This window comes from Aulonocara sp. 'chitande type north' Nkhata Bay, linkage group LG9 (genome assembly GCF_057382095.1).
Source record: "Aulonocara sp. 'chitande type north' Nkhata Bay isolate Kocher_YH1m ecotype deep benthic linkage group LG9, A_spYH_male_GT1.1, whole genome shotgun sequence".
NCBI classification, from domain to species: Eukaryota; Metazoa; Chordata; class Actinopteri; order Cichliformes; family Cichlidae; genus Aulonocara; species Aulonocara sp. 'chitande type north' Nkhata Bay.
The window spans coordinates 6,684,832-6,711,131 of record NC_141352.1 but is presented as its reverse complement, the minus strand read 5'-3'; the positions used below and the strand labels follow the sequence as shown (position 1 = coordinate 6,711,131).

The window sequence follows — 26,300 nt, the reverse complement described above, 5'->3', positions numbered from 1 at the left end:
AGCCCCGGAGTGAGTAACAGTCACTAATGTTGCCAGCTGTTGAGGAACAGGTCCGTAATGTAACAGTTCATCTCCCTGCCTAGAAACAGCGGTGGAAAAACAGTGTGAAAACTGTGATTCAGCTATTACCGGAACCGTGGGTTGTAGCGATGCTAGCGGTGATGGTGGCGGCTGAGTGGCTAACTGGAGCGGCGGCAGAACAGGCAATTGCGCCCCCAGGGAGGCTAACGGCTGAGCTACTGACTGGGGAGCTTGTGGCCGAGCACTGAACTGAGCCGGAGAATGGCGATAAAGTCCTGGCTCAGAAGGGGTGGCAGAGACACAGTCTGTTAGTCTTGCAGAGGGTCTGTACACGCCCACTTGGGAAGGATCAGTCACCACGAAGGTGGGTAAGCGATCCATACAGTCTCCCATCCCGCTCTGAATCGCCCCAGAAAACAAAGTCCCGGAAACTGGGGAAGCCAGAACATGTCGCTCGCTCACCGCCTCGGGCTGCTCGAAAGTAAAAGCAGACGGGGGGTGAAGTCCGAGGTCCAAAAGGAGGAACTCCCGCTCCCACGAACAAAGCGAGCCCAGAAGCCATGGGAGACCGGTCACCAGACGCTGTAGCCGCCTCTCTATAGCGCTTTCCAGCCACAGGTCGATCAGCTCCTGTGTGGCATCGATGAGATTTTCCCGTAGTTCCCTGGATGGATTAAGCGCTGCTGGGTCCATGTTGTGGTCGCGTCGTACTGTCACGGTCCGGGGCAGCGGCCGTGTGGAGAGTGGAAGGAGGACTCAAAGCGCAGCACTCATTCAGGTGTGAGGGTGATTTATTGATAATAACAAACATAAAGAGGAGATGGCAAAACAGAACTACGGATGAACTAAACTGGGTGAAACTACACAAAGGAGTGGCAAACCTGAACACGAAGGGAGAACAGCAGGGAGAGCACGCAGAGGATTTCACAGGGTAGATGCAGAGTACGCAGGGTAACACAGAGGATGAACACAGGTAGGAACACAGACGACGCGACCAGGAGCAGAGGAAATCACACGCTATAAATACACAAAGAGACACTGGGAAATCACACACAGATGGGGGAAACAGCTGGACCTGATTAACCTGACGAGACAGGGGAACACTAACACCAGGGACCAACAGAGGGAGCACAAACCCAGAACCCAGTGTCTAAAATCCCAAACACAAACCATCCCAAAACAGCCATGAATAATAATGAAAGTAATAACAATAAGTACATAAACATAAAGTCACTGAGTCATGGTCGCAGGACCATGACACCATTAGAGTACAATCTAGGCCTTAAACATACTTAAGACATGTGCTTACTCTGTAATATTTTGTTTAGTGCTCCTTTATCGTGTTTGCTGGTTTTGAGCCGCTAATCTGTGCTGCTCCTGGTAGAATGCAGATTATTGTTGAAATGAACTGGTTGCATCCTGCTGTATAAATTAGAGCACTTATCACACTGTGATTGCAGCATCACGCTAACTTGCCCCATAGCCAATAAAATGAAAAAATCTTACCATCTTTATACAGTACGTGCACCGCTTATCCAATTCATTATTTAGGATTTCTATGACCAAAATAAAATTCCCATTCTCAATCATTTATCTCAATTATTCTCAAATTAATTTATGAAAACTCTAAAGGCTGGCAATACGACAACAGACATCTTTAAACATACCTCAATCATATTCTTGATTTATCAAACTTGTATAAATCTAGAATAACTTGACAAGAAGCAGATTTTACTACAGCCCTGTAATATTCAGAGATCAACTCTGCATTTAACAGGCTGTGATGAAAAATTCAGAACACATCAACAGATTAGACTGTTAGTAAAATCTGACTATTTTGCTTGTGCTGTGCCAAAATCACTGCAAATGGACATTACATGCACTGGACATTTTGTCCTCATATATTGTGTCACATAATGTCATGATACGTTGTGTGGCAGGCAGGAGAAGGACCCAAGATGCAGATTCACAGACACGGGGATAAACTCAAAAACACAGCTTTATTGCTGGCCACGAGAAGCAATACAAAATAAACTAAAACTGGGAAAACTAAAGCATGAGATGTACAAGGAACCGAACCACGGGGAGAATAACACACAACATGAGGGAGAACGCGACGCCGAACAGAGGGAGACTCAGACAGAAATACACAGAGGGTAAACGAGGAAAGTGGGCACACACGGGGAACACAGGTGATACTGATAATCATAACGAGACAGGGCGGGGTGAACTGAACATGACATGTACAGGCACAGAGGTTCAGACAGGAGGAGAGAGAGCACGGGGAAAACACAGACATAACGGGCTGGGGAAACATGAAACAACCACAAAGGGAGACGAGGGCTCATAAATACATAGAGGGCACACAGGGGGGAGAGAGAGCACGGGGAGAACTTAGACATAAAGGGCAGGGGAAACATGGAATAAAACATAAGGAGAGACGAGGGCTCACAGATACACAGAGGGGCACACAGGGGGTAAAAGCCATGAAGGGAAAACACTTAGGGAACAACACAACAGGGCAACTCAGAAAACATGGCCTAAATAAGGAACGAAATACAAAAATACAAGGAACTAAGAATACTGGGCCCACATGGCCCAGGACCATGACACATAATATCTAAAAGATTTTACAGCTATGGTGCATGTCTTAGCAGCTTAAGATACAACTATTCCAACCGCATCACTCAGTCATTACAATGTACTTGTTTGAGAGTCTCTTTAAAGCATATTATATGTGCTGCTTCCAGTGCGGCTAGCAGGTAGTATGCAAGTATGGCAAATTAAAGAGTTAACAATATAATTAGAGACAAAAATACAGACTGCCACGTACAGCTTTAAAAAGAACCAGACCTGCTTGGAAATAAACAGGAAACACATGTCTGGGACAGATGGGCAAGCAGACCAACGGACAGAGGCAGTAACCCCAGGCATTTGGTATAATCACCTGTTTAGCTTGAACAAAACAGAAGTAAGGCTGGATTTTACCATAGCAGCTTTGAAAGCAAGTGATTTAAGACTGGGTCCAAACACCCACCACTTGCACTTCTACTACTATTACTACTGGAGCCATGAGCTACATCCCACATCCACCCTGTTACTTAATTACAAGGTGGGGCTTTGTCCCAAATCTGATAACCCAACTTAGCATAACGAAAACTGAGGTTTGCATTTCACTACAAAGCCACACCGCTCAACTCCCACAGAATACTTGACTACATACGCTCACTCAGAGTCCCACTCCACCCACTCCCACAGAGCCTGAGCTCATTCCCTTCTGGAACGCTGTGTTCTGTTCAATACTGTATAACCTGTTCAGCAGGGAAAGTTACATACATGTACCTGTGATTTATTCATCTAAGTTAAGACCTTTTCAGCATGATACAAGGTAACCTGAAGCTCATAACAGATCCTAAAATCTACCTAATTTGCTTGTTCCAGATGACATTTTAATTTAAAAAAAATATCGTCACTGAAAAATAAAGTCTACAGTAAGACAGATGTTTTCGAAAACTATGACAAACTGGCTACAGGACTCAGTATATAGCCACAATCACATCACCAATTATTTTTGGAGTCTGCGATCTGAATACAGGGAGTGCAGAATTATTAGGCAAATGAGTATTTTGTCCACATCATCCTCTTCATGCATGTTGTCTTACTCCAAGCTGTATAGGCTCGAAAGCCTACTACCAATTAAGCATATTAGGTGATGTGCATCTCTGTAATGAGAAGGGGTGTGGTCTAATGACATCAACACCCTATATCAGGTGTGCATAATTATTAGGCAACGTCCTTTCCTTTGGCAAAATGGGTCAAAAGAAGGACTTGACAGGCTCAGAAAATTCAAAAATAGTGAGATATCTTGCAGAGGGATGCAGCAGTCTCAAAATTGCAAAGCTTCTGAAGCGTGATCATCGAACAATCAAGCGTTTCATTCAAAATAGTCAACAGGGTCGCAAGAAGCGTGTGGAAAAACCAAGGCGCAAAATAACTGCCCATGAACTGAGAAAAGTCAAGCGGGCAGCTGCCAAGATGCCACTTGCCACCAGTTTGGCCATATTTCAGAGCTGCAACATCACTGGAGTGCCCAAAAGCACAAGGTGTGCAATACTCAGAGACATGGCCAAGGTAAGAAAGGCTGAAAGACGACCACCACTGAACAAGACACACAAGCTGAAACGTCAAGACTGGGCCAAGAAATATCTCAAGACTGGTTTTTCTAAGGTTTTATGGACTGATGAAATGAGAGTGAGTCTTGATGGGCCAGATGGATGGGCCCATGGCTGGATTGGTAAAGGGCAGAGAGCTCCAGTCCGACTCAGACGCCAGCAAGGTGGAGGTGGAGTACTGGTTTGGGCTGGTATCATCAAAGATGAGCTTGTGGGGCCTTTTCAGGTTGAGGATGGAGTCAAGCTCAACTCCCAGTCCTACTGCCAGTTTCTGGAAGACACCTTCTTCAAGCAGTGGTACAGGAAGAAGTCTGCATCCTTCAAGAAAAACATGATTTTCATGCAGGACAATGCTCCATCACACGCGTCCAAGTACTCCACAGCGTGGCTGGCAAGAAAGGGTATAAAAGAAGAAAAACTAATGACATGGCCACCTTGTTCACCTGATCTGGACCCCATTGAGAACCTGTGGTCCATCATCAAATGTGAGATTTACAAGGAGGGAAAACAGTACACCTCTCTGAACAGTGTCAGTGGCTGTGGTTGCTGCTGCACGCAATGTTGATGGTGAACAGATCAAAACACTGACAGAATCCATGGATGGCAGGCTTTTGAGTGTCCTTGCAAAGAAAGGTGGCTATATTGGTCGCTGATTTGTTTTTGTTTTGTTTTTGAATGTCAGAAATGTATATTTGTGAATGTGGAGATGTTATATTGGTTTCACTGGTAAAAATAAATAATTGAAATGGGTATATATTTGTTTTTTGTTAAGTTGCCTAATAATTATGCACAGTAATAGTCACCTGCACACACAGATATCCCCCTAAAATAGCTAAAACTAAAAACAAACTAAAAACTACTTCCAAAAACATTCAGCTTTGATATTAATGAGTTTTTTGGGTTCATTGAGAACATGGTTGTTGTTCAATAATAAAATTATTCCTCAAAAATACAACTTGCCTAATAATTCTGCACTCCCTGTAAAGGTATTTACACACCAAACAAAAAACAATTGGAAAATTCAGTCATTTAACTTGTATATACACACCGAACATGCTACATTTTTGCGAAAAATCGTCTTCAAACAGACCTTAGGTTTATCTGATGGACTTCAGGTTTATCATACTCTCGTGAGAGGGCAGCAGCAAGGAGAATTTCATGGTTTGATTCTGGAGCTGAAGCAGCCAAGCCCTCAACTTTAATCATTACCTGTATCCAAAAGCACAACTTACAAAAAAAGTTCATCCCCCATACAGCTGTTGTCGAGGGGCAAACTTTCCCCCACAGACATTTTAATACGGGAATCTGGGGAGGCTAACTGGCCACAAGGGTGAATGCACTTTTTGGCACCTCCACAGTGGCTTCATTATTCAGGTCCAGGGGTTGGTGCTTGGGCCAAACACAGACTTTAGTTAAACCCAATCACACATGCTGACATCTCCTGCGCAAAAACAATTAAATGAACGGAAGAATGTTATAAGGGCAAGACTCAATTGCCCTTATAACAATTGTGCTTCAACACGTGGAAGCACATGAGAGACTCGGTTAATACGGAATAGGTCAGAATATTATTGTAGTACAGCTACGTCAAGTTGTGTCATTACTTTTTTTAAATAACATTGTTCTGGAAAAAAAAGACAACAAGACAGTTTTACTCCACATCAACACCAGACCTACTAAAGCGATTTTAAAAATAAATAAATCTTGTGTCTTCTAAGGAAAGCTTAATTGCAAATACAAGATGGAAAGGACGTACCACCTTACTAAGGCCTAAGGGGCTGAGCTGGTTCACTTTGGCTACACTAGTTAGCTTTACCTGGGAGGAATGAAACGTTTCCATTTCACTCTTGACACATTTTTGACACATATTTCCTTTACGTTTTCAGTGCCCAGTGCGTGTATAAGAAGCACACCTTGTTTATGAGTAAAGCTTTAATTCCAGGAGGGAACAGGAGATTCGAACATCAAGAAACAGAGAGGGAGAGTAGAACAAAGAGAGAATTCAGAGTGAATGAGAAAAACTTGAGCCCAGGACATTGCAGCATGGGGGTGGGGTCTCATCTCCCCTGACTAAGTCAACGGAAAGCGGGCCAGCAACATAATCAATAACAGTGACTGCTATTTCACTCTGTCCTCCTTACACACTATATGTTTATGAGCTGACATGAGCTACACTATTGAGACCCATCCCTAACAAATCACGGAAAGGAAACACCCCCAATATGTCTCGCTTTTAAAGTCTGGAGCCTGCTGCTGTTATTTAACCATACCGTCACCATCATGTTCTCAACAAATCTCACAGCTAAGAATGTGTCTACAGTTCGACTCATGGAATGATTCAGCCTATTTTAAAAGGACCTGTGGCTTTGAGCAGGCTGGACTTCAAAACAATGCAAACAAAGGAACATGCGTGGCCTCGATGCTTCCACGAGTCAAGTTATAATTTTGTGGTTTTAGATCAAGCGTGAGATCTCTCTGACATGCTATGCCCTGCTCACCGAGCGACTCTGTCACTCTGCAGCCATTGTCAGTAACAGCTGATCTGCATACACATAGACCAGCACAGGAGAAACTAAAGTGATACAAGAGCCTGTATAAGCATCACAATGAAACACCATTCTCTCTCCCACAGTCTGTAAAATCTCACCCGGCATGCAGCCGTAATTGTAGCTCCACAACAGAAATTAAACACCGGGAACAGATTTGCTCAGCACCATGTGAAGCGCTGTAAAAGCAACAACTTAACTGGCAATGAGAGCCTGGAAAAAAAAACCTCCCAAAAACAAAACCATGGAGTGTCAGAGAGGAGTTTGTTAAATATGCACTTCATGACCTCTACATATTGTTCTGAGGTGTTGCACACAGGCAGGTTGTGTTGTTCTGACACCAGATCTATAATATTACAGTATGTTCCTGTTTTGTTTATGTGCAACTGTAAATGGCACATATTTGTTGGCTTTCACTAAATATTTATTATAAAGTGTTATTTAAGTTCATGACTATTCTGTCTTGGTCCTGCAGGCCCCACAAGGAAATGTGTGTCATGCCTGGGCGTCAGGACATTGTGTAAAAGTTCTTTTATCCTGTTGTTTCTAACACCAAGGAGTTCACTGTGAGGTCTTCAGTCATGACTCATGCAGGAGTTTGCACATCAATGGTAACCAACAGAGAAGTCAGCAGATGCTGAAGTCACTGAAGCTCTGCTATCCCTGCATTTGTTACCAACACTAGGATTACATGGCATAACGCAGAAAAATTAAAGTTAAACTAAATCAAAGAACATTTAACTCATTGTGTTTAGGGCTTCTGCTTAAAAGCCATCAGCTGAGGAGTGAAACAAAATGAAAAAACAAAGAAAAAAGGAGGGACTTTGACAGAAGGAAAAACCACATTCATGTCAAACTCCCATGAGTGGCAGTATCGTGTGAGGCGAGTTGGCATCTCACACAGCTACAAGCAAGCCTTTGCCCAAACCCAATCATCCCTTCACATTATCTGCCCACACACAGCTGTAAACAGGTTTTCAGAAAAAAAACCTTGCAATAAAGCAAAATTATCAGCTTCCACTGGACACTGTAAACAAAGTCTGGAATTTTCCAGAGCTGCTTCCTCTGTACCGTCTCGACAGAAGGATAAAGATGTATTCCGACGCCTGAGCCTCGCTCGTAAATTTGATCTCATTTGCACCAGTTGCCCACCTGGCACAGAGAAATAAAACATGTGATCTCACCTGTGGCGGCGTCCTCCTCCTCCTCTTTCAGCACATCATTTTGGTCGTTCCCCTCTTCTGCCTTTCTGGTGCCGTCCTTCACCGGCACCACGGTGAAGTTGGTGGGCATTTTTATACCCTGTGCTTCCTCTCAGTGTCTCCTGTTTGTCACACTCTTATCTCCCGCAGCCCTCCTCCGCCCCCTCTGTTCTGCTGAATCTTTTCCTTTCTCTGTCCAGCAACTGTCACTCTTCTTCTCTTTCTTCCTACTGTTCTCCGTTGTTTGCTTTCTGTTGTTCAGACCAACTTCCCCGGTGTACTTTACCCTCATGGGCAGGACGCTGTGTCTTGCTTCTGAGTTTTTGTTCCTATCGCTAGGATTCTGCTGTCCACCCATGTGACCCCGACCCCCACCGCACCAACTACCCAAATAAGGAAGAGCGCTGCTGCCCCGCCCAATGGGGGGCAGTGCACATGAACACACACACACACACACACACTGAGGCTGAAAAACTACATGCATTAGTGCTCATCTGTGAGTGAGAGCACATATAGCAGCTCTTTCTATGCCTGAGGGCAGATCCCCTGACCAGGAATGCAGCCTTTTTCTCACACACAGGCACAACAACCACCAGAAACAATCACCTTTGTTCAAAGAGGAAGTGCAAAGCTGCCACACACACACACACACGGACACACATGTATTTCCTCACTTGCTATGCAATAATTTAAACCCCATGTGCAGCAAGTGTGCAGCAATGCTGTTCTGAAGATGTATATAGACTGTGTGAACATATAACCCTAAAGAGCGTTAGCACATATGCTTATGTGTGGAAACACACAGATTTCTGAAAGATGCTCATATCTGTATAGAGTGAGCTGTACATCATCCAAGGTTTAACCAAAACTGAATGGTCATTGAGACATAATAGAGAAACTTCTTTCAGGGATTAAGAAACAGGAGAACATCGAGCCTTTGTGCAGTCTCCACAGTTAATCCTAACCTGTCCAACTTTTGCTGAGTACTTTAAAACTATCTTTACACAGACCGTCATCTTGGTCATAGGTTCATACTACAGGCCTTTTTTAAGAAAAGAATCAGCACAGAAGTCTCTATATGTAAAACCCCATCCAGCTGGTTTGGGATCAAGTGGTCAGACGAGTGAATGGAAAAACAAAGCAGCGCATTTGTGTGCACTTGTACAGGATTGGAGAGTTAAAGTTTCTGCACATTGCTTCATTTGTATTGAGTCACAGCAGCTAGACTCTATCCAAGCTAACACAAGTCAAGGGGCAGGAAAGACATGCTCACATCACAATTACAGACAGTAATTGTAGATGTGATTGTGGCAATCAAAGATTTTTGGAGGTACAAAAAACTGTCGAACCTGTTAAACCAGCAGGTGTGAAGCAACAGACATCTTGCTGTCAAGCACCAGCGCTAATAAGGAACCATTCTACCCATTTAAAATACCATTGTTCTCTTAATTCTTCCCCTAATCTGTTCCATTTGTGCTATTGGGTTGACGAGAATATAAAAGATGGATAGGATCTAAAACTTTCGACTGGTACTCTAAGACTAATAAAGTATCGTAGCGTTTCTGAAAAATAGTAAAAGGGAGGAGAAAATGGCTTTAGGTGCCTCATGTTCAAATCCATTTGACCTTAATTCTAATGATTCATTTCCTCTGAATATATACTACACTGAAAATGACACTAGCTATCAGGTCTCAAACACCTTATGTGATTGGAAATGTGATAGAAACAGTGAAGTCCACAGAATTGAGTGCAGATGGCCAGAGTTTTTATAACACTAGCTGAGTGTGACTGTGAACACATGGAAACCAGAATGAGATCCCGCCCCCTCCGGTAACTTCCCCAGTGTGCCGACACATGAGATCAATAGAGTCAAGGGAAGGGTGTGGTGTGCAAAAGCAGGAAGGGGGAGGCAGAGCGTGCACGGTGCGAGAGAATCAAAGAGAAAGAGAGATGCCCAGTTAGCAATGCGACTCGCTCACAGCTCATTTCTCAATACTGAACCAGAGGAAGGACGTAGCACCATCTAGGACTTTCTACAGCATTCTTAAAGCTTGGGAAACCTTCACTCCTCAAACATCTTCAGTGAAATATTTGTTAGTCACATAAAAAAAACCCCACAGCATCCTTATTATCAAACATTTATTACTCTAGTCTTCAGAAACTAGACCTCTTTCAATTAAATAACTCCTGTCAGGGGGTGTGGTTGCAAATATGATGCTGGACCCATGCTACATGCAAATCACTCCGAGCTGCAGCTACAGCCTAAACTAAAGCAGCCAGCATTCCTACTACTGTTTCCCTGCATCAAGAAAGGAAAGCTTGGATCAATATTCCTAAATGCGCAGTAAGTATTACAGTGCTTCTAAGGTAACAAAGGCAGCTCTTACTTGCTGCTCAGTGGATGAGCAATGATGTAACCGGCATCTGCTGATTAAGTGGCCAGACACTCAGACTGCTTTCTCAGGGACAGTCCATGCATCCAGGCCTGGGGGACAATGTCCCTTTTTGTGAGAGCATTTACACCAATAAATAAGGGAGGTTGGAAAGTAGGCTAAAATGCTGTGACATAAGCAGTTCTCAGGCTGTCTCACGGTTGATTTGACACACAATATGAAGGAGGAAATGCCTTACATAACTTCTCCAGCAAAAGGGCTAAAAAAATTCCCATAGGAGGGAAATGATCAATTGTGGTAAAAAAAACAAAACAAGAGCAGACATTAGCTGTTTACTGGTCCTCACAACTTTCCAGTACTTATTTGTCTTACACTTACAGGAATTATTACTGAATTTGTTTTACTGTAATTCCCGCATAGGTATACAGTGAGTGCCACAAACTCATGATTCATTCCCTCAATTAACACATACAAAGGCAAGAATATCTATCACCTTACTGGAATGTGTTGATAAGAAACTGGGAGTCTGAACCTAAATTTGACCTCCACAATATACTAATAAAGTAGTATGAGGATAGTCACTTCAGTGTGTACAAAATAACTGGATTTAATCTACCCATTTATATGCATTAACTCCTTTTTTAAGTGCCTTTTATACTCAACTGCACAAAATACTCGAAACCAAGGGTTGTGTGTGTGTGTGTAAAATCGGGTTGATTTTAATGTTTTGAACATGTTTTTTTGAAAGGTTTGATTTTTAGTGGAAATACAGACCAACTTCACAACGTGTTTTAAAACAAGACGAGGTTGTGGGTGTGTGCAAAGTCAGATACCTGTCACACATGACTGGTTTGAGTATGTAAGTTTCTGAGGAGGAGGCTAGTGGCTAAACAGTTACACAGACGTTTGAGAAATAAACACCCCTAATCCCAGTGGCATTATTTAAACGATCAACGTATTAAATTCCACGTGTTATATCTTGATTATTAACTTTTTAATTGGGTGTGGCCTTCCCAGGCCAACATGTGGGTTTGCCTATTCAGTCACTTCTCCAGCTGTTTTTGTACAAGCCCTGAACTTTAAACATCGCCTAGTAAAGGTGTCCCTGACAACACAAATGCAGTCAGATGGTACACTAACTGGTCTCTACCCTGTCAGCACCCCAGTACAAAGTCTGTGTGATGTCAGATTTTGTTGCTTCTGTGGCTCAGAGGGTACAGTGGTGAGGCCCCCTGAACCACCTGACCCAAAAAACAAAAAACAAACAAAAAACCCCAAAACAAAACCCAAACATGACAGGAGAAACCATTTACGATTTACTGTTACATTGAAAAGTGTGGTAATCCACATTTTACATGAGCCTAGGCTCCTGGTTTTGCAGACAGTGGGGAATTTTTCTGCCCCAAGAACAACAGCACTTAAACTGAGTTCAGAACTCTCTCTGGCGGCTCGCATTTCCACTCCCAAAATAGATGTATTGATTGAACCTGCAGGGGAAGATGGGAAGACGCTGGATTTGCAACACATACACCAAGTGCAGGCCAATGACACAAGGACATACTTCTCAGCAGTGTAGATCATTCCTGCTGTTGTGCAGCCTTGAGACTCCCTGGTTTTTATCTTTTTCATGGCTATCATATCTAACAGTTCACTCTTTCTTTGTCAAGTTTTAAGCCTCTGTTTTATATAAGAATCTAGAGATGTTTGGTAGCCTGAAGTTGTAAAATCATTATATAAAGGAAAATACCGAGAAATGTATTTAATAGATTTGATACAAAAGCAACAAAGAACAAATCTGAACTATTATTTACTTTGCTAAAACTTGGTTAAGCTCAGGTTCTGCGATTTCATTAAAATTGCATTTAATTTTACTGCGATTAAATTCAAATAGAGTATTTTGAAATGAATAAATGTTATTATTTCAACTACAATGAAAAATAACACTAACACACCTCACATTATCTCACGTTTACCACATAGCCTGTCTGCCCAACCAATATATTACACTGCCCTCTGGTGGGCAAAGGAGAAAAGTGAACTCAGTGTAAAACTGTGTATTTGTGTATTGTATCTTTATTTTGAACATGTATAAGTGTATAGTATAAGAACAACAACCGAGAATAAAGAGACACGAACAAACAAATCAAAACAACAGGAAAACAAAACAATAATAAAAATCATAATTAACTTACATGTTGAAAAAAAGAGTAGGAAGAAGCATAAGCTATATACATAATCCCACCTCTTACACTATTTGGTAACTAACAGTCAACACTTTTTCTTCCTGTTTATGCCCTATCACTTCAGAAATTTGTTACATGTATTTGCTTTAATAACCCTAGTACTGTAACACGTCAAAAGACATACAAATTTACAGATATATAAACATAAACAAACTTGTGCACCCAAACACATATACACATCCCTGGTGTGAAAATAGTGTGTGACAAGACCCGGTCAAAGCCCTACCTCCTCCCTGTACATATTTTTGTACCTCTTTTTAAACCAAGTCATGCAGAGATATTGCTGCAGTTCTTCACTTAATCTGTTCAACAGCTTCTCTCCATACACAGAGATGCAAAAACTTTGTAGTGTACGGATACAGGGATATTCAATAAAGTCAATAAAGGAAACTGTGGTGTCTTGCAGGCTCAGATGGAATCTCTTTATCATATCATGTGAGTTCAGATCACATGCTTTTTCACACATCATCTCCCTTTCCATTACTTCCTTCTCTCAAACGTGCATCACTTTTGACCTACAGAGTCCAGAGGTTACAGACAAAACCTGCTAATGTACGTAAATTCATACTAATAAAACAAAATCCTAACAAAATGGCAGAGAGCCAAATGGAATTTACTTTTTATCCTCCAGTTAAGCGGAAAACCAGTTTTTTAGTTCCTTCTGTTTTCACTAGTTCATTTTCACTAGTTTCCCCAGATGATTACTGATGAAAACATCGCCTCCAACAGACACAAAAAAGGAAAAGAATATGTGTTCATGTCCAAAAACCCAAGAAGCAGTATTAGTTGCACAATCAGGTCCACACTGGCAAGTGGAGAAAAGAAATGTGAGAATTCCAGACATACAAAGTCTTACGTTCCTAAATGTAATTATGAAAGTGCGAGTGTACCACTTGGGTTCCCTTCTGAAACATTTTAGTGACATTTGTCTGGTACTGTATGTGAACTTACATCTGTGGCAAGGAAACAATACTGAAAAATCTACTTCACTTCAGTCTACTTGCATAAAATGATAATACAAGAAGTTAAAGACACAAAATATCTGCCTTACAGGAAAAATAAAAGACCACTTTGCATTATTTAACTTCATCATAAACTGTTGAAGGTTATGGTACCAATTCTAGTCTTTCCAGTTTTTAAGTATTTATTTTGGCCAAAGGGCAAACTTCCAAGCCCAGGAAATGTTCTGAAAAACTGTGAAAATCAGTGATCTTTAGGAGTGCTGGTAGGTGGATTTTGTTATGTGCGTCCAGAGAGTACTATTAAAATCGCTATCTAAATCGTTACGAGAAAAAAAATCCATTAATTAATTATATAACATTGAATACAATTCATTTGTAAACAATAGTACAAAAATTCTATAATCTTACAGTTGCAGGAGTAAATTTCTGCATTAAATATCAACAACATTTTAATTCAAGTTACAATTACAGACAAACACAATCTGAATGAACTGAGAACACACAATCAGTCGTTTTGTTTTACTGTCTTTATTGAACCTTGAGCAATCACTCAAAGTCCAGGCTGTACAGGATGTGAACCTGTAGTTACTTGGGGTCAAGAGTTCCACTTAAATGACACTAAAGCATGTGTTGGGAATCAGACCTTTCCTCTAAATGACAGTGTCCTCCACATCTCTACTAGTAGACATGAACTGATCCAGTAACCAGGGAACAGAACAGCCAATTTCCAGTGTTTTCAGCCAGGACCAGTGACTGGTCATTCTCCCAAATATCTGATTACAGGCCAGTCTGTTTCATGTGCACACAACATACGCACAGAGATGCAGGCAAATACTGACTCGCACACTCATAGCCACATGCAAACATGTCATTAGTGTGAAATTTCTCACTGTTATTGAAGACACAAAGTTCCCCAAAATAAAGCATGGAGGGACCACCACGCAACAAAGCTAATGTTCATCTTCATCCAGCTGAACATATGAGATTTGAAAGAAGCTAACAAAAAGAACATGGCTAAAGCTAATAGTAACCATAAGTCAGCATCATCAGTATGAGATTTGGAACAGCAAAAATGATCAAAGCAGTTACAAGGAAGATTATGGAAACGGGTAAAAATAAAAAAAAAATGAAAATGATTAAGATCCTGTTATCTGGTGATATTATAACACAATGAACACTTGAATTGAAAAAGAAATTGCAAATAAATCCTGAAATGTACTTCAAATTTGGGGGAAATTAATAATTTATTTTAATTATTAAACTAATATTTAGCATTTTTAAAAAACAGTTGATATTTGTTTGTATGTGCTTGTATGGGCCAAATATTGCACAAGAAAATTGCAGTCAGTGAATATCTAAATGTACATTACACTTGAAAGAGTCAAAATCTCATCCCAATTGTGAAGCACAGTGGAGGGAGCATCGTGGTTCGGGGCTGCTTTGCTACTTCAGGACAGGAATGCCTTACAATAGTTGAGAAAACACTGAATTTAAAACTGCAGCTAGGAGAATGACAGTGCAGCAGTTAGTATCTGGCCTTCACCCAATTCAATAACAGTCCACTCATTTGACTGCTTTGGGGAATGATCGTCAACACTAACGCTGGACAGGACTGCAACTGAAATGGTGTCATGACCTCAAAATGAATACTCAATCAAGACATCCCAGATATATAATGATCCACACTTTCTCATAAACACACTGTAGTGCAGCCTTTTAATAAAAAGCCTAACCTCACTCCAACAGGTGCAGGGGAAAAAAGCTGTTTTTCCCAGCAGCTCCAGACTAAAAGTGTTTAAATCTTATTTCAAGGGACAGAATAGCAAACAATTTACAGGGAGTGCAGAATTATTAGGCAAATGAGTATTTTGTCCACATCATCCTCTTCATGCATGTTGTCTTACTCCAAGCTGTATAGGCTCGAAAGCCTACTACCAATTAAGCATATTAGGTGATATGCATCTCTGTAATGAGAAGGGGTGTGGTCTAATGACATCAACACCCTATATCAGGTGTGCATAATTATTAGGCAGCGTCCTTTCCTTTGGCAAAATGGGTCAAAAGAAGGACTTGACAGGCTCAGAAAAGTCAGAAATAGTGAGATATCTTGCAGAGGGATGCAGCAGTCTCAAAATTGCAAAGCTTCTGAAGCGTGATCATCGAACAATCAAGCGTTTCATTCAAAATAGTCAACAGGGTCGCAAGAAGCGTGTGGAAAAACCAAGGCGCAAAATAACTGCCCATGAACTGAGAAAAGTCAAGCGTGCAGCTGCCAAGATGCCACTTGCCACCAGTTTGGCCATATTTCAGAGCTGCAACATCACTGGAGTGCCCAAAAGCACAAGGTGTGCAATACTCAGAGACATGGCCAAGGTAAGAAAGGCTGAAAGACGACCACCACTGAACAAGACACACAAGCTGAAACGTCAAGACTGGGCCAAGAAATATCTCAAGACTGGTTTTTCTAAGGTTTTATGGACTGATGAAATGAGAGTGAGTCTTGATGGGCCAGATGGATGGGCCCGTGGCTGGATTGGTAAAGGGCAGAGAGCTCCAGTCCCACTCAGACGCCAGCAAGGTGGAGGTGGAGTACTGGTTTGGGCTGGTATCATCAAAGATGAGCTTGTGGGGCCTTTTCGGGTTGAGGATGGAGTCAAGCTCAACTCCCAGTCCTACTGCCAGTTTCTGGAAGACACCTTCTTCAAGCAGTGGTACAGGAAGAAGTCTGCATCCTTCAAGAAAAACATGATTTTCATGCAGGACAATGCTCCATCACACGCGTCCAAGTACTCCACAGCGTGGCTGGCAAGAAAGGGTATAAAAGAAGAAAAACTAATGACATGGCCACCTTGTTCACCTGATCTGAACCCCATTGAGAACCTGTGGTCCATCATCAAATGTGAGATTTACAAGGAGGGAAAACAGTACACCTCTCTGAACAGTGTCTGGGAGGCTGTGGTTGCTGCTGCACGCAATGTTGATGGTGAACAGATCAAAACACTGACAGAATCCATGGATGGCAGGCTTTTGAGTGTCCTTGCAAAGAAAGGTGGCTATATTGGTCGCTGATTTGTTTTTGTTTTGTTTTTGAATGTCAGAAATGTATATTTGTGAATGTGGAGATGTTATATTGGTTTCACTGGTAAAAATAAATAATTGAAATGGGTATATATTGTTTTTTGTTAAGTTGCCTAATAATTATGCACAGTAATAGTCACCTGCACACACAGATATATAGCTAAAACTAAAAACAAACTAAAAACTACTTCCAAAAACATTCAGCTTTGATATTAATGAGTTTTTTGGGTTCATTGAGAACATGGTTGTTGTTCAATAATAAAATTATTCCTCAAAAATACAACTTGCCTAATAATTCTGCACTCCCTGTACACTTGTAAAAGTTTTGAATGAACTTATTAACTCAAGGGATACTATTATATTCAGGGCTGCACATAAGTGTTCTGGAGGAGTACAGACATTTGTTCAAAACTCTTAAAGATGTCGAAGAAGCAAGAAGCAAGCTTCGTAAGCAATTACGCGCAAAAGAAGTGCGTATTCTCAGAATTTCCGGGAACATCTTATGTACGCAAACGCGTGTTCCAACTTCTTATTCCGTGCGCGTCTTTTATTTTGACAGCGAATGCTTATGTGCTTATGTGCAGCCCTGGTTATGTATTGTATGTGTATGTATCGTTTCAAACTGTGAAGGACTTTGTAACTGTGTGATCTGAAAACTGTTTTTATTTTGAGAAATTTTGCTTAATTTTATCCAATTCTGTACTTTACATGTTTACAACAAAAGCATCTCCATACAAGTGTGTTAATAATCAGATTGTATGTGTCTGCATTTGTGAGTCTGACAAAAATTCAAACAACATGGACAGGTTTTTATATAGCGCTTTTCTACTCTGTCTGAGCACTTAAAGTACTTTATATATCTAATTCAACCAATCACACCCATTCACACAAGCACTTATTCTAAGCGCTCTATCTAAAATTCATACACATTCACACTTCGATGGGTGCATCGGAGAGCAATATGGGGTTAGTATCTTGCCCAAGGATATTTTGCATGCAGACTGGAGCAGCCAAACCACCAATCTTCTGGTTAGTAGCTGACCTGCTCTGCCACCTGAGCTACAGCCACCCCAACATAACATAATAAGAACAGAAAACATAACCAAAAAAAAAAGAAGAAAGAAAAAAAAACCTGTCTTGGGGCAATGAGTAAGATCAGCAAAAACAGAAGTTGACTCAAGTTTTTTGCTATCTCAGTTCCTTTTTTCAGCAGACAGCTCAGCCCATGTCATGAGAGAGTTTGGAAGGATTGAAGCTTGCACTGCATCAGTCTCATCCCTGGAGTTTTACAGGACTGTAGTCATTTAGGCTGGGGTGGGGTTAAGGAGGTTGTCTGTGAGGGTTCTCAGTCATCCAGGTCATCGTAGTCAAAGGAGCTTGCAAAGAAAAGCGTCTGGACTTCTTTAAGTTGCTTGAAGACGTTTCACCTCTCATCCGAGAAGCTTCTTCAGTTCTAAGGTCAAATGGCGGAGAGTCCCAGATTTAAACCCAGTGGGAATATCCCCCCAAAGAGGGACAAAAGGACCCCCTGATGATCTTCTAATCGCCTGAGCCAAGGTGTGAAAACGGGTGTGGGTCCCAATCAGCCAGGGTTTCGGGTGAGCTCATTGTGAAACCTGGCCCCACTTTATCATGCGATTTCCTGAGGTCAGATGGCCCAGGATGTGAGTGGCCGTTAAGGCGTCTGGGGAGGGATCTCAAAACGGGATTATAGATGGCAGAGAGTTGGTGTCTTAAACCACCGCCTCTGTTCAAAGATGGTCGCTCACAGTGGACATACCGGTAGATGGCTTCTTTCACTCCTCTTTCAAACCATCTGTCCTCTCTGTCCAAAATGTGAACATTGGCATCCTCGAAAGAGTGACCTTTATCCTTTAGATGCAGATGGACTGCTCACAATGAGCTCACCCCACCATTTGACCTTAGAACTGAAGAAGCTTCTTGGATGAGAGGTGAAACGTCTTCAAGCAACTTAAAGAAGTCCAGACGCTTTTCTTTGCAAGCTCCTTTGACGGTTAAGGAGGTTATAATAGGACTCCTAATTCAGAGACAGGCGGAACATGATACTCACGCAATGTCTCTCTCTACACATTTCTGACATCTGATATCCACTGATGCCATAACCAAGTAACTGTACTGACTGTGCCCAGCTGCATTTTCTCCTTACATATACCCAAGGTAGACACAATAGCACAAACAGAAATTTAACACAGCTTTTTATGGAAACAAAGCTCTTCTGTTTTGAAGTTTTATCAACTGCTCTATTCAGTAAATAAAGCAGTATTTGTATTGTGTTTGTTTTAATATTATTGTTGAATAAACATATTTGGTCATTTTAAAAGTTGTTATTTTCTTTATTTTGGATGATTTCACTGGATGGGATAATGCTAATATGTTTAAGTGTCATCATCTTATGTCTTCACTCTCTCTGGACATAATTTTAAACATGTATTTTGCTTTCTAGGGGCCTCATTTGGCTTCATGTTGCTCTACAACAATATTTACCGTGATAGGAAAGGCAAAAAGGCCAAAATGACTCACAGTAAATGCCTTACTTAGTTTTACACATACAAGAGGTGGAAAAACCCCTGACTATCAACCCCAAATGTAGAGAATGTCTAGGGGAAAACACATGATGTAGTTTTTCCCATCACATCTGTTCAGCAGCAGTGGTTTTCTGGTGCTGAAAGACTGTTAGCATTATTAACCAGACCACTTTCATCGTGTGTTAAAATAAAACAAACTGCACTGGTATGAGCAGTGCTTTGGAGGTGACTGGTAAAGTTTCACTTGCTTACTTCCATTTTCAGTTTGGTGCATTGCCTAAGAGATACTATGCACATTTAGTGACTTCTTAATCTAGATTTTGGTGTAAGTCACAAAATATGAGGAGCTATCTTTCCTCTTTCCTAGTGCTGGCCCCAAGCCCCCCCTCCAAAAAATAAATTAAAAAAATTAAAACAAGGAGGATTGCTTGATGAAGGGCATCCAGCATGAAACATGTACCACATCACACATAATGCTCATGAGTCAGAATTCCATACTACAGTGATTGGGACTCTGGTTAGGACCCCACATTGGTCATTTTTGCTCCGGACCATTTCTGCCAGTGTCTAGGCCTTGGATAGCCCCTGCAATATTCTCCTGAATGATGGGTGTCCCCACTCAGACAGAACCTCCACACCAGCACTGGTACAGGAGGAGAAGGAGTCAAAACTGGAAGCAAAGAAATTGCTGAGTTTCTTACTTTCTTTTTCACAATAGTTAACTTGTGTCTTAGACTCGGCTACGCTATGTGCTGGCTTACAAAAATCAAGAAATCACAAGTTGAAGGGACACTGCAACATGTAACGTCACTCATTGTCCTATGGCGTGGGTTTGCCAGGGCAAGGGTAATGACCCCACTACCGCCCCCTCTGGCACTGCTGCTTAACAGGGTGCTTTTAAAAAGGGACAGGGTGGACTTTTTTTATGTGGTTATGTGTGTCTACATACAAGTACAGTAAATACTTTGTCTATCAAAACTCTGAAATAACAGGTGAAAATATACTGAACCTGTAGATATACACTGTTTTTCATGCCTGTGATGACTGTATGTAAATTTTTAACCACAGCTGTGCATGTAAAAAAGTATGATAGTATATCATACCATCCCATGCTAAAACAACTATTGCTACAACCTACTGACATAGAAAAGAAACACCCGTGTTAAGTTATCTTTAACTTCAATTTTGTAACAGATGAAAAACAAAAACAAAAGAGAAACCCTAGTTAGTAAAAACGGTCAAACTTGCAGTGATGTCAGAGCAGGAATTTATAGTATTTTTTTTAAGTTTGTCACATTTTTTTTGTTTCTATAAGACCCTTTGTGCCTTGTAGTTTGGAATAGATTTGCACCTGAAAATGACACCGATAGACCCCATTGACCACTCATCCAAATTTACTAACTGCACAAGTAAGATTCCATTATTGCTTTGGTGGTAACTGCACTGTAAAGTGTTATGATAATGTAGATAATGACCTGAGGACAAATGCCCAATTCAAAATAAAATTACCTGATAAAAATGTAAAGATTGAGCTAAACTGTGACCCAAAGGAGAGAGTCTTCTGAAACACCCTCTGTCTGACCGATGTAACCCCCACCCCCACCTCAGACACATACATCGCCCTGTGAGTGTTGCGTGTAAACAGCAGTGTAAATAGGGAGCAAGTAGAACAAATATGTGAGACTGAACAAGGCCACACAAGAGCAGGAGCAGATATAGTGGATGCCAGGGCCCAGTTGGTGCTGACTGCTGGGTTCCAAATAAAGATGAGGGCAGCACATGACACCAAAGGTGCATGCCTTCTTGAACATGAACACACACCCACAGAGAGAGAGAGAGAGAGAGCAAGTGAGCCTCTGGAATGACATTCTGAGGACGTTCATTTACCAGTTCTGTCCCACTCATTCTCTACACACAATGTAATTATTAGCTGTAGCTGTAATATACAAACCCTCCACCTAAAAAATACATAAATGTTTTTCCCAAAAAGTTAAATCATCTGGAAGTAGCATTTTCAGCGGGAGAAATGTTTTGTCACTAATCTGCAAGTGACTTCTTCAGTCTCAGCTGACTGCAGGTTTCCAGCCTTATGAACAGTACATTTGCATAATGACTGAAACTAGCACCACTGGTGAAACATTTTCTGGATCATTAATAAGAAAATTGTCTTGACCACTAATAAGGGACCATTGATCAATGGTCATGAGTACCATTCACAGAGAGTTGGGGAATGGCTGCAATCACAGCACTGTAAGATGGTGAAAGATGTAGCCTGAGGCCCCCTCCTTGCTTTCACGTAAATGGCCTCCTTGACTCCGCGCTCAAACCAGCATTCCTCCTTGTCCTGGATGTGTACATCATCATCATTGAAAGAGTGTCGACTGGCCTGTAAGTGTAAACAGACTGCGGAGTCCTGCCCTGACGAGGTAGCTCTTCTGTGTAGTGCCATCTGCTTAGGTAGAGGTTGTTTGGTTTCCTCGATTTATAAATCACGCCAATCCTCCTGGCACTTAACAGCGTAATCGAAGAAGTTCCTTATCTTGATGATAATGCATGTTGCCTGTCATTGAAAAGCTGTCCAAGTCAGCAAAATACTCTCAAATTGTACTTTGAAATGAACCGAAAGCCAGTGTAGCTGCATTAAGATATGAGTCACATTTTGGGGGATTTTGTCAGAAGCCTGGCAGTAGCATTTTGAAGAACTTGGAACTGTTCTGGGATGTTTTTCCAAGACAAATTTATAGTGCATTGCAGTAATCCAATCATGAAGAAACAAAAGCATGAATAATCATTTCCAGTTCAGCACGTGACACAACGGAGCTTAGTTTGGCAGTACTTCTCAAATGATGAACCAGAAACTTGACATGTGCATCCAAAGTAAAACCAGAATCAAAGGTTATGCCAGAGTTCCTAACAGAGGATTTTGCCAAAGAACCAAGATGTCCAAGCATCTCCTTTCTGGTGCAAACACAATTATTTCCATTTATTCTTGATTTAATTAAAGAAAAATGTCTGCCATCCACCGTTTAATAGTGTCTAGGAACTTGGGTGAAACGAGGTGTACAGCTGAATATCATCTGCATAGCAGGGATAATAGATGTCCTTAAAGGTACAAGGTACAAAAATGTCCAGAGAGCACAAACAGGCTTTCATCGTACCAATAAGCTTCGCCAGCTCACGTAAAGTTACTGGTGCAAAGCTGTCTATTGTAAGATAACAGGCCGAGCTGGTGTGGGAACAACAACAACAACACAGATGCTGAAGAAGAGATATTATTTCTTACATTTCTGACCTTATTAACAAAAAAAGGAAAGAAAACGCTGACAGTCCTCATTTCAGGACATAGTAGGTGGAGCAGGAGTAATGATGCCACTAACAATGTTGAATAACAACTGCTATTTAACACCAGGTTAGAAAAATATGCAACCCTTGCTTACTTCACTGAGTTATTAAAGGAACTAAAAGATCCTTTAGGTGTAATAAGTGCCTTTTTAAATGGGTTTTCCTCCACAGATGTTCCATTTTTCTGCAGGAACGTTTTATCATGCAGAAAAATGGCATATATCATAATTTATCTATGGTGATGACTGTAAAACTGGCACCCATCTCTATTTAAAACAACAGATATAGTCTAATATAGAAAGGTAATGTTAATTAAAATGATCTGTTAAGATATCTACATCATTTTAAGGGGAGAAAAACAAATTAAAATCCTCAGAAAGCATGCCTGCAGAGGAGGCAGACCTCATGGAATGGGGGGCTGAAAACTGTGTCACAGTTACAGATCAATGAAAAATAACAGTGGTGGTTAGAAATAAAAATGTCCTCAGAACAAACAGAATCAACATTCAGATCCAAAGTAAAACCGAGATCCAAAGTGCGCCCTTTGGCGTGAGTAGGGCCAGACACATGCTGGATAAATTAAAAATGTCTATGACACTCATAAAGCTCCTAGCAAAGAGCTCAGAGTCATCATCAATGTGCACGTTAAAATCCCCAAATACGACCAGTCTAGACAGTTTCAGGGTGTATGATAAACAGTTACTAAATTCCTTTAAGAATGTGCTGTTTGGACCAGGTGGACGGTACACTACAGCACAATAAAAAGGATCCTTTCCCCCGCAGCTCAAGCGATAAAAACTATCCAATTTTAAACAAACAACATGAAAACCGATTTGAAAACACAACAGCAAGACCTCCTCTACAACCCAGCATCCGAGGCTGGCTGATAAAAGAGTACCCCCTCGGACAAAGTTCAATAAGGGATGTGTGGTATGCGGACTGCTGCCAAGTCTCAGTCAGGAATAAAAAAAAATCCAGATTTCTGGCTTGTATAAAGTCATGCTTAGTGAGGTGGAGAACAGAGCAGCCACAGACGCAGTCCATTTCAGGGGATGGAGAAACTGTGGGTTTGATCCATGAAAGTCACGTAGTCCACTCACCGATGGGATAAAAGGCAACGTGAGCGAAGAGTCTGGATAAACACTGTGGAGATAGCTGCGTCGCAGAGATCCAAACAGCATGTAAAATGAGTAAGACTGAAACTGTCAAAAATGAAATAAATAACTGAGTAGTAAATATTTTCACATTCTTTTAAATACACCACAAAAGATTTAAAAACAAATGCAAAGTGTGTCTAGAGTGGTATTTAATTTCTATCTCACATCTAGATATTTTTTATTTTTTAAACGTCATTCGTTTTAAATTTAATAATTTGTTTCCCTTTAAATGCTTTCACTGTTTATTTTTCCCCAACTTTGATATTGTGTCATGTAACTTGGCTCAAAGTAAAGTGCAGAGTGGGTAAATGTTACAAAGGTGAATAAATATAAAAGCAAATCACAACAGGAATATTATTAATGTTATATAAATAATGTTATTTTTTCAATTTAACATTTGGTGCACTTAATGAGACATTAACTTACTTACTTATATCTGATATTATAGGGGTAGCTTCTGAGATTGGACCTTAAAAAAATCATAACCAGCTAACAAATTCATGCAGATTACTTTTGCTGATTCTCCATAAAGAATCTCAGGCAGCAGAAACAATCACAGAGATGAGAGCTTAACAGTCTCTCAGCCTGATGTGAATCTGACACCTTCTGAAGACTCTAGAACCTCATTTATATTTCAATGCCTGGTTAATCTCTCATAAATCCAAACACAATCTTAATCATCCTCAGCATCTGAGGCAAGCCGTGAGGTCACACCCACAAACTGCTTAATGTCATTAGCAGTCACTATGGCCTTTTCCCACTCTCGCACGGCCTAAAATCTGAACAACGACCAAGTCACAAGTGCATTTTTAGACTAAAGTGTTTTAAGAGGAGCCCAAGGCAGTGTAACACATAGACACTATCATTCACACAACAAAACGGTTTTTTGCCATCATTTATATTTCTTCATAACCGCTGCTTCCTCTTTACAAGAGACTTTACTTAACATTGTTTTGCAACCTTGAGTCGTGGAAAACACAGTGCTCCAGTTCCACTAAACTGTCAAATGTGTTCAAATTGCGTTTGACCTTTGGAAAAGTACATTCCACCATCAAATAAAGCCTCCTTTATTAACAAATTAAAAGTCACAACTTGTAATATGCAGTCAGCTTTATTCAGAGCCTGCATCTGGTCTCTGTTTTACTGTGTGGTATGTAACTAAAAGAGGAACCTTCCCATTGAGCATGCTGATACATACAAGTTTATCTGTGCAGTGCCTCTTTAGTGGAAAATGGCTAACCATTGATCATGTAAACATAATTAAATCTATTATCTGCTACCGCTAACTTTATCATAGGGAATTCAATTAAACAGAGGCCCCTATAGATCTGTAAACAGATTATACCAAAACAAACAACTTTCCACTGATTGCAGTAAACCGAGTGTCACAGATGAATGAAGTGCGGAAATTGAAATCGAACTGAAGTCAGTACCTAATAAGATGCTTCAGTGATAAATAACTCCTAAAGTAGAGTCTTCATTATACAGAGGGTCGTTAATATCTATAATCCATCTCAGCAAGTTTCTGGCGTAGGTTTGTCCACTTTTTCTCTTTTTAAAACCATCACTGGGCCCATTGTGCAAGCACTCTTCACATGGCTGCAACCCCGTAAGTATTTGTGATAGAGACAAAACAAGCACAAAGAATTTACAGGGCCTAGATTTTTCCATGTGCGCTTCACATTAGCATAACTCCTCAACTATATTTGGCTGGAGAGAATTTCGCAGCCAAAATTACAAAATAAATCTGTTCGGTCAGTGTGGATCTTTTTCAACGAAGGGTTAAAGGCATTCAAATCAATTAAAATGCAAGTACAAGACTTTTTCATTACTATTCCCGTCACAATTTCCAGCCAGTGATATTAATGAAGTAGGTATTTTTACAACCCCCACCGCAAAAAAAGAAAAAACAAACAAAAAACATCCTCAGATTTTATAGCAGCATATTCATTGGAGCGGCATGTAACTTATGACATCATTTGACAGCCACATTCTTTGCCCGCCCAGTTGCATGTGCCCACAGAGGCGGCAAATGCTCTTTGGTTGTTCTCCGGAGTCATGTTACAAATTTTTGGGAGATTAAAATTTTTGCCGTTGAAAACTTGCAAAGTGCAACAAGCCCCAATAATGCACCCTCGCATGATATCTCACATGCACAAACACACCCATCATCTTCTACTTAGCAAAACAATCTGAATTTGAATGAAATACCATCTATGCATTAAAGCAGAATAGCCAAGTCCCAACTTGTCATCGTATTATAGAAGAGGTAATCGGGTTGAACACATTTTCATGGCTTTGCAGCTCAGTGCTGGCTGTCAGTTAAAAACACCTACTGCTCCAGTGAGGTGAGGTTTTTTTCCTACAAAACTACAACCTGTTTGATTTAAAAAATATTTCTATGCTCAAAATCAAGCTACAAATGAGTATTTTAGTGTTTCTACCAACATTGCTAAAGACTCAGCAGGTTCTGTGACTGCAGGCGTGAGAAAAAAAACACAAAAAACATGCGCACACTCACAGCCGTGCACAAACATGTCATTAACATGTAGGCTCCTCATTGTGAGTGAAGACAAAGTTCCACCTCTAAATGGCTTATGAAAATAAATTAATATAAAGGTTTTGGAGTGGGCTAGTC

General features: G+C 40.9%; 1 protein-coding gene across 2 annotated transcripts in view; it reads right to left on the bottom strand.

The window, feature by feature from the left end:
• The window catches only part of LOC147321498 (solute carrier family 12 member 7-like), a 65,011-nt gene that overhangs the window by 36,076 nt on the left and 2,635 nt on the right, over window positions 1-26,300 (bottom strand). Inside the window, exon 1 of one of the 2 annotated variants that reach the window (XM_086305428.1) lies at window positions 7,924-8,286. The exons of the other annotated variant lie outside the window; for it this stretch is intronic. Within the exon in view, the coding sequence (XP_086161554.1) occupies window positions 7,924-8,032 (109 nt within the window). The 5' untranslated portion in view covers window positions 8,033-8,286. Of the gene's footprint in view, window positions 1-7,923; window positions 8,287-26,300 lie in introns of those variants that run through there. 2 annotated transcript variants of the gene reach the window in all.